Here is a 16,490-nt window from a genome sequence, read left to right as displayed (position 1 = left end):
CACGAATCAATCAAATGAGAGAATTTGGTTGCCCAACAAAATGTGAAGGACCCAATTGAGCGAACGCTTAATGTTAAGAGGCCAAAAGTTGAACCCAATCCCCCTCATAAACTCTAATATTTTTTTACAAGAAAGAACAAAATCGACGAGTCAACTTTTTTTTTTGGGTAAGTTAATAGATGATTGTCGGTAAAATTGGAGTGACATAATCATCATGAAAAGCCGACACTTCCGATTTGTTGCCTCACATTGTGTTATTTGTCCGTCTATCAAAACTGCACGAAGCGCATGCAAATCGGGCAGAATATTTTACAAATGTACGCAAGAATGAAAGAAGTGAGTGATTCAATCTATATAAATAATGCAGTGCGATACATAAGATGTTACTTTTGTTGTTTTAACAAAGCACTGGGAATAGTGTAGTAGAGTCAGGATTCAAGCATAGTCCTCAGCAGTCGGCACTGCTGCTGCTAGGAACTCATCCTCGATGTTCCTGAAATTGGACCATCAAATGCACCAACCCGACATATCAACATGCGCGATCGTCGCTGTTTCCTCAACTTGATACCGGGATCCGTAATGACAAAAGCCAGACATTGTAGAGCCTGCTGCCAGAAAACGACGATCGGGCATCAGTCATTGCTGCTAGGCTTTACACTTAGACCAGGCGTATTGTCCTTGTGCTAAACTCTCTATTTACAAATCTACAGTGAAGTTCACTAAAGATGAAACGCCTGTTTCTTTTTACATTCTTCGCTTGCCGTCACACAACCTATAGTGGTTGACTCATTGTTACGCACAAAATGCTCGAGCTGGTATCAAACGAGGTTAAAGAACTACCTGGTGCTTCTGGTGTGGAAGAATTTGGACTCTCCTGTGAAGGCAACAGCGCAGCCGGAGATTCCACAGCCACTGAAGGGAGATCTGGAGTTCGCAATAATCCTTCCAACAGGAAGCCAATTGTCTCGTTCCGAATTTCCACAGCTTCTCCCGCTATGTAGGTGATCATTGAAGATCTTTCAAGAAGAAAAGTTCTTAGATCAGGTGTTGATGTCTTCTCGAACTTTTGGGTGAGCAAAAGTTTGGCCAAAACTACGATGCACTCCTGAAAATCAATAAAAAAATTAGATCAACTACTCTTGAGATTTAAGTAAGGCTTCCAAGACAACAGTAGATTTTCTCTCTCCCCCTCTCTCCTGCCTTCATACAATTTTACAGGACAGACAACGTTGCTATCTGACCAATGTTCCGCCTATTGTACTGATTTTCCTGCCATCCAGTTATGTACGAGTTAAAGAACTACCAATTAACACCTCCATGTGGACACACAAACAAGAAAGAGACAGACACAGTAGGACCTTTCCATTTTCCTGCACTTTTGGACTGACCTACAGTTGGAATATAAGTCTGTGTAGACCATATAGAGATGAAACTCTCAAAATACTAATTCTCTTGCATCAACAAATCGCACTAGGAGCAACTCTACCTCCCAGAGTATATTCTTAACTTCGGGAATCGATCTCACCAGTGGAAGTAACACTTTGACTTCGATCATGTAACAGAGTACCATGGTATCTGAAGTCAAATCACAGAAATAAGTTTTCCCAGACAGCAACTCATAGAGGCCCATGATACATCCTTGAGGAAAAGTCGTATATAGACCATGGGGGCTATTGGGATGCCTCACTTCAGACTGCCATAAAAGGAGCATAAGAAGCAGTACTTGCCATTCTATAAACCATTAGAAAAAGTTGCAGGTAGCAAAAGGGGTCCTTTTACGTGGTCTAATCAGTCTAATACGTAATGTACGGTCTCGAAAAGACCTTGCTTGTTGACATGTGTTTACCTTAACTAGACCATTTGCAATAAGAAACAAAGACCTTGGCATGCATCCCTTCTCTGAAAGTACCATTCCCTGGGGCTTGACTGTTTCCTTCACAGAATTCTCTAGAGCCTGGCAAACCTGATATGGAAGACTACCAAGACAAGGATGCTGACTTATCACGTCTCTTGCCCTGGGAACCTTTATGCGAGGAGGAGACCTTAACAGTTTCTTGTAATCACTCTGCCGGCAGAGAAATGAGTTTTTTTCAGAACACACAGAATGACAGCAGGATCAAGCTAACAGGTGTCAAAAAAACGAATGCTGAAGAACCCAGCATTCCATCCCACCGATCGTTAGATGAATATGTTTCCATTGCGTATGATGACTACAATAACTTGATAGATGTCTACAGGCAAATTCAGATCCTTATGTACTTTCTTTGCCCCTTTCTAAAAAATAACTGAAATGGTGTGTTTGGTAGCAACAATTAGTCGCTAAAAGTCATCTTATATTAAATACTCCTCACCAGCCTCTCAAACTAAAGAATAATTAATTGATAATTCAACTCAACTTCTGTGGACTACGGTACTTTTCTCCTGTTAAGAGCCACTTCTATGATGGCCAGCACTCTGCACACCAAAAAATGTTTACTTGGATTTTTGGTCTGTACTGAGAGAGAAGAAAGAGAAGAGGAGGGTTCTGCAGAAGCTACCACCTGGACAAGCTCATGAAGATGAAGCAACAATTTATCTTCCAAGACACCATCTTTGCCAAGATTCTGAATGTAATCTTCTAAATTATTCAGCAGTGAACACGTAACTTGACTTGTTCTCACACTTCGTAAAACCTGAGAACTTCCCACAATAAGCATTGATTGCTATCATTTCTTACGATAGAGGAAGAGCTAATATGGTAGCAAAGGAAAATCTACATATAGCACCATACGCAAAATCTAGAGAATAAAATTCATGTTTCAATAACCTCAGGAAATGCGAGAAGAATGTCTTCTAAAAGCTTTCTGGCTTCCGTTTCTTCTGCTTCACTTTCACTAATGACTTCAGCTATAATGTTACTTTCACCTAGAGAGAGAGAGAGAGAGAGAGAGAGAGAGAGAGAGATAAGGCAGTGAAATTGAAGTTGTCTCATACAAGAACAACCACTGCGAAAGGAGAGAGATTTGAGTTAACTTTAAGGTGAAAATGGGCCAGTAACTATGGGTCTCTTGTATAGGGTATCAATAGCAGAAGCAGTCTGCAGTGTAATGAGGTAATGAATTCATTGTGCCCATACTTCAGCTACTTAGACGCGTGAATTAACCTTTTCTCTCAATGTTAAGCTGTCAGTCAACATGCATCCAATGTATATCAAGCATATCTCTTAATAATTCCCATTGCTTGTAAGTTGAATCTACATGTGAAATCTACAATGTAGACATACCGCATCAAACAGCCGAAGGACGAATAAGAGAAACAAACAATATGAAAATGTGAGTGTGTTAAGATTCGAACCCTCTACTTGAAGCCCCGATACCGTCTTTAATAACTGTTTTTCTCAAAAGCTTGATGTCCCCACAATGAATATAAAGCATATATCTTGACTGGTGATATGTCTTTTAAAAATTAAAAAGAAGAATAACATTCAAAGTTATAAAGTGAATCAAAATAACCAGAAATTCAGGGCCATGGTTTTGGAAGTTACTTGTGCGCAGCACTCAATTTCAGTAAACTCTATATAAAGCAGCTCAGCAAAAGCACAACCAATGCCTATGATGAACTCTAATTCTGCAGATGCTGTCCCTTGTTACGGTGACACAACATAAACTCTCATTTCTAGGTCATGGAGTCTCCATTCAATTGATCCCTGCCCAATCTGAAAAAATTCAGCAAGGCCATTTGTACACAGTCCCAACCAAATAACATTGGCAGAATTAAAAAACCTATTCTTTCTATAGGACAATTACAAAGCATGGAATCTGAAATAATTGTACAAAAGAAGTCGGTTCGTGTCCAACAAAGAAGGGAATGATCAATAAGCCAATGCACAATCCAAGTATGAATCAGACTAGCATTGTAGGGAACTTTCAGTGGACAATCAGAGAAGTGAAAGTCTTGGCAGTGCTTTCACATGAAGTGAAATTGATTTCCACCGACAAACCAAATTTCCACCCAGCATACCTAGGACATGCCTTTATTTCCAGTCAATCACACTACTGCTGGATAACAGAAAAATATGAGTCTACTTTCACACGATCGACAAGCCAATGCAATTGCCAAACAAAAAGATCTATGACCAAAAGAAGTACAGCAGATAAATAGTTGAAGCATGATAATAAAGATAATCAAGTATATACCCATATATTCAAGAATTTTTCTCCTTGCAATCTTGTGGGCTCGAAGAAATGCACTGCAGGTATAACATGCGAATTTTAGTTTCTTTAGGGACAAATAGTTGACCAGCTTTTGTGGGAAAATGCCTCTGCCAAAGCACTTATAATCATTCCGAAAATCAATATGAAGTTTCAAGCCTTTCCAGTCACACAAAGGCTCTCTCGAAACTGAATCGATTGCATCATCAACTGAGCCCATCAAAAGATATGCCGTAGTTTGAGTTACCCATCCATCATCAAGCATCCTCTTGTAAGCAGCCTGAGCAGCTGGGAAAATAACCTAAGTCAACTTTTACGAAATTCCCACACACAGCCTTTCCAGTTTGGCTGAGTTAAATTGAGGAATGCTACATATCAGGAACCACTGTAGAGATGGGCTTAACATTGTGAAGCAGCAGATCTTGAGAGAAAATTTTACTTTACCAGCAGCAATACATGTCGTATGAAAATGAACACTCAATGAATCTTCATGAATCTGAATGTCTTTCCTAGTTTACCGTTAGAATAAGGTAGAGATAAAAACAAATTTAATATTAACCACCAGATGATAGATACATGTGACTCACCCCTTAAAAGGCATGCTCGAGCTGCTTGTAAATTTATCTGGGCCAGGTTACTGCTGCAGGTAGAAACAGTGTGAGGGTGCACACCTTCCAAGTCCATGTTATTTAAGGACATCATGTAACTTTTGACAGTGAACCAATCAAAAGGCCCCAAATCATCATTTTGGAGATTCTCACGAGCCCCTAGAGCTACGTCCATCATTTTGTACTTTGTGTAGTCCAATGTGAGTTTCTGTGATAATATTGGCCATGAGAAACATGAGAACTTATGAAGCTCCAACTGTACACCGAACCCTATTTAAACTACGTGACATGCCAGAAACATCAGTCAATCAGCAAGAATGTTGCTTGTCTTGTAGACCAGCTGAGGATATGGGCTGACATATACCAACATTTTATTCAGTTTAGGAAACAAGAACTCTTCCTCCCTTTCATTTACATTTTCAGATGATCATGCATTGAAACATTACCTCAGACAAACAGATTCAAATCCACTAAGAAACTATCTATGTTTTTTAAATGTAACTTCTCAATTTTTTTTACTACTCAGAATTAGTTTAGCAGTGGAAAGTCTAATTATGAGCAACTATGAAATGCAAAATATTGAAAAGCAAGTGTACCGCAAACTAGTTAGGAGGATTTGAGCCACATGCTTCACTTTGACTTATACCAGAGTATTACTACATAGTTGTTCATCTATGATCACAGATTCAATAGTATTTAATATTCCACATTACTTGTTTTTCTGTCAGAAGTTATGACACAGTATCAAGATTAATTTCTATTTATTCATGTCCCATCTAATATTTCTCGCGCGTATGGTTCTTGTCCAAATATATCATCCGGACCAAGGTTACTACAAGACATAGGATGATCTGTGTGTGAGGAGACGCATATGAAAAGCCATAGTAATTTTCCTTAAGCCTTGAAGGCACTAACCATTAAAAGGTGCTGAAAGACTCCATTAATCAATAACTCCACCATTCTAATGTATATCATTCCCTGGCCATGAAGAAAGCATCATCTGCCAGATGATGGTTCAGAATTCAAAACATGGTAATTATCAAAACAAGTTACGTAAAAACACTGAAGAAATGAGATTAGTGGGATGATACTATGTCCATGGGACACATCTCACTCTTTGACGAAATGCTTTCCCTTGGCAACTACATTCTTTCCTGATAATGTATCTTTCAATTCCATAATAGGTTATCCCTTGGTTAACAAAGAAAATTGTGCTACTTTCTAGGAAAACTTATTACAATCTTGCAAGGTCAGCAACAATATTGACATAAACCTTGCGCGAGTCAAAATCAATTGATTGACTCCAACCCTATCTTTTAAGCCATTGATTTTAACCTAATTCACTAGGTGCCACTACACAAAGTTTGTAGTATGTGACATAAGAGCCCACTCATCTGACCACAATTATCCTTAATCATCAATTGATAGACAAATTGCTTGATGTGTCAGAAGCAACCACCTCGTCAAACATCAAGTATACAATCACATCCATTAGCTTACAGATTTCATCTGGAAATTAAAGGCCACAACCTGGTTTGAAAGCATAATTTTCACTTAGGCAGTTAAATCTAAATGCATTGAGTGAAATCGGTCATCATGTGCCATACCAAAGACAATAGTCTCACAAACCACAAGGATGGGGAAAGCAGCATTTGTCGCAGTTAGGATAGATGAACATAAGGTAATTGCGGCAAAAATTCATGTCAGTTTCTTTGTTGGTAGCGCTGTAATGGTAGTTGCACATGGACATAGATGCGGATGTTACCACATCAAATAACAACTGAAGGACAAACAGGAGCAATGGAGATAATAGCAAATAGTGCCAAGATTTGAACCTTTGACATGAAGCTTTATACTAAGCTATTACTCCCAAAAGCTTAAGTTGTCAGGAAACGTGCCACAATATATACCAAGCACATCTTAACATGTTTGATCAAAGCCTGACATGAAAATTTTGAAAATTATCTGCTCAAGTTAAGGACATAGCAAGGAAATACATAAGCACAATTGTGGATCCTACTTTAGCTTAGTTTACTAATTGATATTCAATCTTAACTATGTTTCTGTGCAGTTCTTCAAAGCTGAATTTGGAACTTCATAATTGGCCGTTGCTTTAAAAGAACAAAGCAAAAAATGGAACGGCAGAAGTCAGTAGAGTCTCACCTCCATCTCTGATAGCTCATCCATGCCAAAGAAACTAAGCAAGAATTGCGCAGTAGACCCATTGACAACAAGTGTCAGAAACACAGTGCCAGCAGTGAGAAAAAGGAACTGTTAAAAGAATGTGCATTAACTTTCAGATTTAGTGGAAGTAAACCACTTTTATTATAAGGAGAATTGCTTCAAACACACTGACATGCATATTTGTTTGGAATTAAATACCAGGTTTCCTGTTTCTGAACTTATGTATGGTGTGGCATTGCTGGCATCCTGGAAGACAAACGAAAATAATGCTTAGAAAGTGAAAGATGATTCCTCCAGGATTTCTCCAGCATCCATATAGGCTAAAAGCATGCATTCAATCCAGACAAATCTTTCATCTTCCTCAAAATAATATCCCTCTCCCTGTACGTACTTAATCATTAAGCCACAGGGTGCAATTGCACTGTCTCAAATTTAACATGAATTACGATAATTAATATTCAAGATCTTTTTTAAGTTTGTGCTAATATAAGCTAATAAGCCTTGACTTTGTGGCTCATCTTTATCTGGTGATTAAGTTCACATAGAAAAACGTGGAAAAGGAATCTATTCCTAGTCAGCTGTGCCACGTTCATCAAAGAACCTTAACCTAGTGAGGGCGAAGATCGCCAGTAGCCAAATGAATTTTAGTTATTAGGCAACATGAAGTTCATCCATGTGTCCACTAACCGCACTTTGACGTACTGGTTGACTGAAGAAACATAAAAATTCTAGATTATCGATGCACTAGCACATCACAATAAACAATTCTGGAGAATAGAGAATTATGTAATGGACATTCCAGATGAAGCACGCATTAGTCTGCTGATGACTCCAAATGAGGTTAAACAGTATTACTTTGATTGATAGGGCCATTGATAATGCAACTGCTCCTCTCAGACCAGACCAAAAGACAAGGACAGCTTCTTTCCAGCTCAAACCATATCCAAAATACTGTATAAGAGGATAGAGAGTAACCACAGCTATGGCTCGTGCAACTTGAGTAAAGACATAAAGAAGAAAGAGATAGCCCCAGGAGCTCCCTGAAAGAAGTAGTTTAAATGACTGTGGATCAGTGAAGAAGATGGACAAATAGGCGCAACGATGATGAAATTGAAGTAAAATGTCGGCAGTCCAAACTCCAATGACCAAGTCATACATATTCAACTGGTCACAGCCAAAAGCTAAGTTCAAGACACTACGTGGTCTTTTCCATATTGAACAGAGTAACAACCTTTACTGGTTCACAACAAAGACATGCCTAACAACTTTAGCTTCGAAAGCAAAATTGAAGGCCATTGTTGGTATCTCCTCTATCTTGACTACAGAATATATAAACTGTTCTAAAGCTGGCAATGTACATCAAGAAAGTGGTGTGTTCAGCTGAGTGCCACCAAAATATGCCGGACTTGTCAAGAAGTGTCATACTTAAATCAGTTGTTTGGGTTACGACAAAAAAAAAAAAAAAATCAGTTGTTTGGGTCAATAAAGAGGTTCCACATGTTTTTCTCCATAGTTTCACAAAAGTCCCATAGCATCTTCAAATTCGTCGAACTTCAAGGCAAAAATTTTACTTAGTCTTCTGCTTCATCTGCAAAGTTTGGCCATAGGGCCCCGCCCATCTACCAGAAATGATATAGGTGTCCAACCCCTCTTTAAGGCCTCTCCTTTCCATTCTTGGCATGTCAGCCACAACAAAGTAAGAAAAAAAATACTAATAAATATAGCAAGAGCTTATAAAGTGCTTTATTGACTATAGCAAAGAAAAATATCACACATACACCTCAAAATATGGGGGAAAGAAAATAAAAAGCAGATTCAGACTTGGAAGAACAAACTGGTGAGATCAAGCCATAGAATCAACCTAGAATTATCCAACACTAGTATGTGCAAACCCAATCTTAGCAAAGAACTTACCTGATCAAGAAAAATGGACCTATTGCGTCTGAAAGCAGAATACCGGATTAACTAAACTTAAACTATCAATGTGACATTACCCTATCCAAACTAATTCTATGTCCCTTGTGAGAAAAAACTATCTTACATCAGGCATCTGACAAGTAGAATTGTCACTGTCTGCTTTATAAGCATAGGAAATAAGTCCTATGATTTGATAGATCATTTACAACAGAAGTAATAATATGATCAACAGAAAATCAACAGTACCAGTTTTGGCATTATTGTCAGAGCAGAAAAAACCCTTGGCCATGATCACTCCGCTGCAAGAAGATTTCTTTCAAAAAATGAATAAATGTTTAAGCATTTTATTTTGTCAATAGAAAATAACACGGCACAGAGAATAACATGGCAAAGTCATTCCCCCTCACTTGTCTACCTTTTTTATTTTCACCAAACCCACTCACCATCCCTTTTGAAAGTCCTACTAATCCCAAAATATGCCAATTTCCTCGTGAGCATCAAAACTTACAGAGAAGAAAAGGAAAAAGGAAAAAAAAAAAAATCAGTCACGGTAAGAGCATTTTGCATGGCCTATTAATTGAGGACTGGTGATAAAACCAATGGCACATCATTCCCAGCAATGGGGGGTGTGTGCGCTATTGTTAATAGTGTGCCACTTTCATGCAAAACTATCTGAATCCTCCTTTCCTCTTCCTAGTCCCTGTGTTCCCAAAAACAAATTTGAACTAATCCTTCAGAAAAGCAAACACTTGTCTAATGTGTTATGTGGAAGCAAATCTGAGAAAGATAGCTCTAACTCTGACCACCATTTTGCATCAAATTTATAGTCGTATAACATATATAGAACTCCCAGACTTCCATTAAACATGATGCCTTGAAATAGTAAAGGAATAAAGGAAAACATCCTTCCAAATTTGCTTCACCGGTATAGAAACTGTAGCAACAAATTAACAAATAGAAAGCAAATGCAGTTACCTCAATATGAAAATCAACATATTGGCAATGTAGGCTGTCCCCTCCCTGAGAGAGAGAGAGAGTTACACATTCTGAGTGAAATTGCTGAAGCTTGAACATAAGGTAAAGAAACGTTCAATGGAGGATGCTACACAAATGAAGATCCATCAAAGATGTATAAGGGGAACAATTCCGTGCATCAGCATTGTCAAAATGTTTCATGCATCCAGTTTGGAAAAACAGAAAAGGATGTACCTGAAGCACATAGCAAAAGATCAAATTCACTAGATACAAAAGCAAACAAATACCTCCTAAAATCAACCTTTTATGGCTATCCACAAATACCAGCTGACTAGATATTACTATTAGGCTGTCCCTGATTGCAACTTGCGTGTCAATAGGAAAAAAAGAGTCATGGGTAGATATAGGACGTAAAATGATAAGTAAAAATCACTTCTCATAAACTAGGTTTCTTTAAATAGTTGATACAAATTATTAGCCATCCTGTGGATGGGAATTTTCAATATAATATAGCATTTCCTACAAGCAAAAAGTTATTACTTGGCAGAGAAAATGGTTGGATGTTACCCTGTGGAGGAGCTATCCTCGTCAGATAAAAATAGTGGCCATTAGTGGCATGTATGTAAATTAGAGAACAAATACTATGTTGCAGCTTGAGGGTAATACTTTTATCATAAACAGGAAAAAGAAAAGCAATACAAAAGGAAAAAGAGAATAACAAAGTAACATATATTGTGACAAAACCACTTCTGGAGTTCCTCAGGAAAATAAAATTTTAGGAGTCCATTTCCAGGAAAATGAAATGCCAGGCAGAAAAAATTAACAAAAAACCAAAAGAATTTGAACTTATCACTGTTATTATCTCATTTATTGGAACAATAAAAAGTACTTCTTTAAGTCTTCAAAGCAGCAGAAATTGGCTTCTGTACTATGGTTGAACGAGAAGGCTATGTTGTTGTTTCCAAGTGCAATTAAAGTTTATTTGTAGATCATTGTTTCTGTGGCTGCGTTTAGAGTCTGTTTGGACTGTTGGGGCAACCTTAATTTTGGCTTTGCAATTTAACGATTTGCTTTTGTTTTTACTTTTTAGCCTTCAAAATTTGACTTTTATTTGATGATACTAATTACTCAAATCTTTAAACAAACACTATGGACATGTAATGTAAGGTTCTTTAACCATGTGGAATCCTTCCAGGATTTTTCAAAAGTAAAGCAATTCTTTTTGTTTTGGAAGGAAATTCAACAAGTACTATGCTTAAAATAAGATGAAACAAATGGCTCTTAAAATTTCCAGAACAAGCTCACTCTAGTGGTATGAAATGGCCGTTTAAATACTCTCTCTCTCTCTCTCTCTCTCAGATGAAAAATATTCCTTTTTCGCACAAAAGCACATGCATCCACGGGTAGAAAACTAGAGCTAATCTGAAAAGCATCCAGGTCTATGTTGTATGACAAAAGCAGAATTTTGTTGAATGGAATAACGTCTAAAGATCCTGTATCTGTGGGAGTACGGAATACCCCAAATGCATACTAAGAACATAATATATCTTTAAGAATCACTCAACTCAAAAGTAGACACAAACCACAATTGTGGAGATTAAAAGTGCTGTTAGCATTGACATAAGACGAGTATAGTATCTCCTCTAAATACCAAGACAAAGGCAGATCTTTCAGAACTCCAGATACTGAAAAGAATGGAAAAATGGAAAAAAGGAGAAAAAGAACTCACCAAAAGTTATGCAAGCTCTGTTGACAATTACCTTTGAATGTAATCCTAGCAACTGCAGCAAAAACCCTGCTTATCATTTGCATAATCAGGATTTGTCTTCCGAAGGACAAATGTATAACATATGAAAAAGAAATTAACTATACTTACATTCCTAGAGTGACCACTGTTAAGATGCCAGAACTGTCAGCAACTTCCTGAGCCTATAAAATACAAACAACACATCCATGTTTAAGGTCGAGTAATTGTCGAACCTGTATAGTAAATGATTTCCACTTTTGAAGAGTTATGCTCCTTTACTTACCTTTCAGCATGAAATGGATGAAAGGTAAAAAGTTCTCAATTCAATGGGGAAAAGAGACCAGAAAAGTAAAGTAAAAGTTGGTAAAACAAATTAGAGCTCTTGCAACTCATGTGCAGTCATTGCTGCCAAATTGATGGAAAGCTATGGGTTCCATCTATTCCAAAGCCCACCGTTCCACCTTTTTTTTTTTTTCAAAATAAAATAAGAGCTGGAAGGAGTACCAGCTTGAGGGCCTGCTTAAGACAACATGTTTGTAATGCAATTGACATATAATCCTTCTGCAATCCACTTGCGGAAGAAACTTGGTAAGTATCAGGGCAACTGTTTTTATTCCATTACCAGTAAAAACAGAACATTGATTGGATGGCATAGCAAAGGCAGGTTTGACAGGCTCTCTTTTTCACAATTTTCTGAAAACAATGTGGAGGACTAGAAAACGACAAATATTTTCTGCCCTTTGCAATTGAAATGAGAAGAAAAGTGAAATATATAAGGAACTTATGAACATAGTAAGATGACCTACAAAGCATAAAAATCAAGCAGTAGCAATAATAAACTGGAGTGCTTAATAAAGTTCAGTGAGATATGAATTGAAGGACTTTCCAAAACTAAATGCACCCTTAACTTTAACATGGGTGGTTGGTCAATGTTTTCAACCAAACCATGGCATAAAGTGTAAGGTAACAACATAAAAGAGGAAAATAAGGTGACAAGAACTAATTTCACAATAGCAAGAGCTAATTTCACTATCTAAGTAGCAGAATAGTCATGGCATCTTTGAGTTGGAAGAACCTTACCGTAAAGTAAGAAATGTAGCTCGCAGAAAGCGTCAAAGCCAGATTTATCTCAGAATCATTGTGCATAAACCCAGCAAATATACTGACACAATGCCAAAAGCTATACCCAAGCCAAAACTGAAGCAAAAATGATTGTCATGAGTATATTATGCTTTAACAACAAGTTACTATCTAGTGATAAGTAAGACACATACGCTCCAACCGTTGCTTCAGTCAAGAACTTGAATATGTCCGCCCATTTCAAGTGCCAGCCAAGCACCATTCTGTAGAACTGATATACCACAACTGATGCCCTGAATAAGTAGTCCACAGCATGTACAGTATATTAGTACAGGCTTTTCTGATTTATAAATATAAGAATATTTGGTTCCCCGAAATCGCGAGGATCTATGATATTGCCCCACAGCTACAAATGTTGACATTCTTATAACATGTGGAGGATGGTCAGTCTTCCTATCATATTCCTTACATTGTCATTTCATATCTCTGATAAGGTCATGTCAGTTGGAGAATGCATCCTTTTCATTCCATGGAGCTTTCGGAAAGCTCTTTGCCAAGTGACATTTAAATCAAAAAATTCCTTATGACTAGGATTTCTTGGTGAGAGAAAGTCGACTAGAATCATCCTGAAACTTCAAATCACAAAACCCATATCGATTCCATCACCGCAGCTCCCTCCAGAAAATACCATTGAGTGACCACATGTCCTCAAGCTCATACTTTCAGGGGAAAGATCATTGAAATTGATCTGGAAATGAACTTACAAAGTATGAAGTATGACCTAGGACAAAATTTAGTGACCAAAACTATGAGATTGATCCTCTTATTGCATTTGCACACTAAAGGAATACTTATAAAAGAGGATAATTATTACTAGGCTAAAAGATCAATGCCAAAATAGAAACAAAGAAACTTGAAGATGAAAGGCAAGGCTCACCCATCATTCATCATTGATTCTCCCTCAATGATTGTACTCAATTTTTTGCTTGTTCCAAGCTCTTTCAATGAGGCAACAACAGCCACAGGATCAGTTGCACTCAAAATTGCCCCCAGCAGTAAAGATGTTTGCCAACTCCATTCATATGGAAAAGTAAGCTACCGAAAGTAAATTTGAGTGAATTCATAGAATCAAGAGCTTACAAAGACTATCTAATTTCACCCATACCTTCAGAGCACATCCGATGCAAAATGTCGAAATAATGACGCCTGGGCCTGCAAGGAAAAGCATCTGTACCATACATTTCTGCATAGATGGTTAAGCGTTAGGAGTAGAAGTGCATTTGGTTTAAACAATCAATTAACAAATTCCAGGTCTACATGGTTTTTTGTTGTCTCTTTTCTAATGAAAGAAAAAACAATAACACTGGAAAGAAGAGTTAATGTCTACCAGGTTTTCTTTAGATCAATAGAGATGCATCAAAAATCTACATATATAATGTAGAGAGTATCAGAAAATCATTTGCCTGCAAAAGAAATTTTCAGAGTAATCTGTGTATAGCTAGCGATTTGGCAGCAATTCTAGTCTTGTAAGAATTACCAGCAAGTAATTCCAGGAAAACTAATCACGTCACTTTGTTGCACATAAAACTATAGGGTAATTTGTTCCAAATTTCGCATCGATAATCATTGTTTATGTTGAAGGTAAAACCTATGTTTTTTGCAAACTTACATGACATACTTTTAATTTCAGACCTCTTGAGCGTATAAAGAACCACAGGAAAAATTTGAATATGATAGGGTTGCCCTTCCCTAATCCTATTAAAGTTGGCCCTTCTTGTATGGATTCCAAATGAGTCTGTGTCTACCTCTAAATCATCAGGAAGTACTCCTTACTATTATTTTTTCCAATAGCTTTAGACAATGTACAAAATAACATCAAGGTCCAGTTAATTCAAGTAAAACACACAAGCAAAGAAAGAAGCCCCATCTGGAGAAATCAGTGTCGGGGCAACCCTTTTCGGAAACAACAAAGGCCAATCTCATCAAACCCATATCTGACGACCGAAGTTACAAAGGAGATGCAAATATTGAGAGAAAAAGAACCTTGATTTGGTGGCTGTCCATAGAAAATGAGCCCTCGAAAAGAAGAGGAGGAAGAAAGACTGCCAACAAGAGATCGGGATCAATATCTGCCCCTGCAAAATTTTGCAACTAACAAGTTAATTGGAGACAAAAAAACCATCTAACACACATTTGTCCCAAAAAGTTGTGTTCTCTGGATTGATGATGCTTGACGACGAGGGAAAACTCACAAAGGCGGATTGCATTCCCCAGTGCCCCTAACGGTAGACTCGCACCAAACTCTGCATATCACCAGATCAATACAAAATTTTACAAAAAGGGAAAACAAACAATGAAAAAAGGATGATATACTTGATGCTCTATCCATTTTAACAAAAATCTTTTAAGAGAATCCAATCGACGGTAAAAGGCCACGATAGCTGAACAATGCAAGCAAGAAAAACCAGCAGAGCAACCGAAATGCAAGGAAAATATTCGACAACTTCCTGCGACGAGTCAAAATGAATCAGAAAGCTTTCTGCGACCAGTGTTCTGGAGGACGTTCAATCATAGTCCTAACAGATAAACGAATGAACTGGCAAAGCCAATACCCAAACCCAGAAAGGACGTGGCTAGAGGAGAAAGAGTCAGAGACCCAGAGAGCCGACGGCGAGGCCGAGGAGGAGCAGGGCTACGGTGTAAGGGACGCGAGTGCCTCGGAGAAGGTGCCTGCAAGCGACGCCGACGACGCAGCTCAGGCCGGCGAATAACACTCCGTCCGTTGGTGTTGGTTTCGCCATTGTTCCGAAGCAGAAGCGCCACACTCGCATGCCACAGCAGGAACTCGACCATTGCTGTACGAGCGAACATGTGACCATAATCTCCCCTCTGGTCGCTGTAACTCAAGTATTACTGGTACACGACACCACATGATATACCAACACATCATTTTTAAAAATAATAAAGATTATTAACACGTTAGGAATATATTATATAAAAATATATATTTTTATAAATCATAATACATTATCATTTCTATGATTTTTTGTAAAAAAAAAAGAGCACTTCTAATTTAAAAAAAAAAGAGAAAACTTTAAAAATACCTCAAGTGCCCTCATTTTCTCAAATAGGAAGATGAAGTGGACTTTATTTCAAATAATAGCCTAAAGTGCCATCATTATCTCAAAAAAGGGTCCGAAGTGGCCATGGTTATTTCAAATAAGGGCTTGACCTCACCGGCCACCCGGCCGGCCAAATTTTCCGGCCGATCAAAGGAATTTTTGTAAAAATATAAATTTAATCTAATTTTTTATTAAATTAAATTAAAATAAAATAAAACAAAAGTTAAAAAAAAAAAGGAAAAAAATCAGGCGGGAGGTGTTTCTTCTTTTTTAATATTTTTTTTAAAATCTCTTAAAAAACAGAAAAGGAAAAAATAAAATAGAATATTAAATGACCAAAATACCCATAACTAAAGTGACTCAAGCCCTTTTTTTTTAGACTAATATAGTCATTTTATACTCTTATTTGAAATAATATGCACTTTATGCCCTTTTTTGATATAATGAAGGTACTTCAAGCCCTTATTTGAAACAATGTCCACTTCAAGCATTTATTTGAAAAAAAGAAGATACTTGGGGCCCTTTTTTGAAATTATCCCAAAAAAAAAAATTATGTTATGAGCACTTTAGTAATTTGATCAACAACCTAGCCTTCTAGAAAAAAAAAGATAAAGTTAAAAAGAAGATTAAATTGCAATTGCGATCAATGATTTTTTTTTTTATAAGT

General features: G+C 37.4%; 1 protein-coding gene and 1 long non-coding RNA gene across 2 annotated transcripts; one reads left to right on the top strand and one right to left on the bottom strand.

Moving 5' to 3' along the window:
• Positions 1-444: 444 nt before the first annotated feature.
• LOC115726346 (sodium/hydrogen exchanger 8-like) lies at positions 445-15,598 on the bottom strand. The gene is given in 23 exon segments (XM_048280959.1): positions 445-605; positions 841-1,105; positions 1,487-1,693; positions 1,847-2,065; positions 2,541-2,672; positions 2,807-2,904; positions 4,176-4,478; positions 4,778-5,006; positions 6,962-7,069; positions 7,181-7,228; positions 7,838-8,022; positions 9,146-9,198; positions 9,875-9,919; positions 11,604-11,669; positions 11,751-11,803; positions 12,702-12,775; positions 12,778-12,818; positions 12,896-12,994; positions 13,639-13,796; positions 13,867-13,944; positions 14,745-14,836; positions 14,954-15,004; positions 15,358-15,598. Coding segments are annotated over 23 exon segments (2,925 nt in total). The 5' UTR covers positions 15,581-15,598; the 3' UTR covers positions 445-507.
• On the top strand, positions 10,137-10,578 carry LOC125315598. The gene is made up of 2 exons (XR_007198808.1): positions 10,137-10,246; positions 10,408-10,578. It is a non-coding gene; the product is annotated as an uncharacterized LOC125315598 (long non-coding RNA).
• Positions 15,599-16,490: the final 892 nt, after the last annotated feature.

The sequence above is a fragment of the Rhodamnia argentea genome, chromosome 6, assembly GCF_020921035.1.
Source record: "Rhodamnia argentea isolate NSW1041297 chromosome 6, ASM2092103v1, whole genome shotgun sequence".
Classification (NCBI taxonomy): domain Eukaryota; kingdom Viridiplantae; phylum Streptophyta; class Magnoliopsida; order Myrtales; family Myrtaceae; genus Rhodamnia; species Rhodamnia argentea.
The sequence above is the reverse complement of the archived record's forward strand: the minus strand, read 5'-3'. Positions and strand labels throughout refer to the sequence as shown.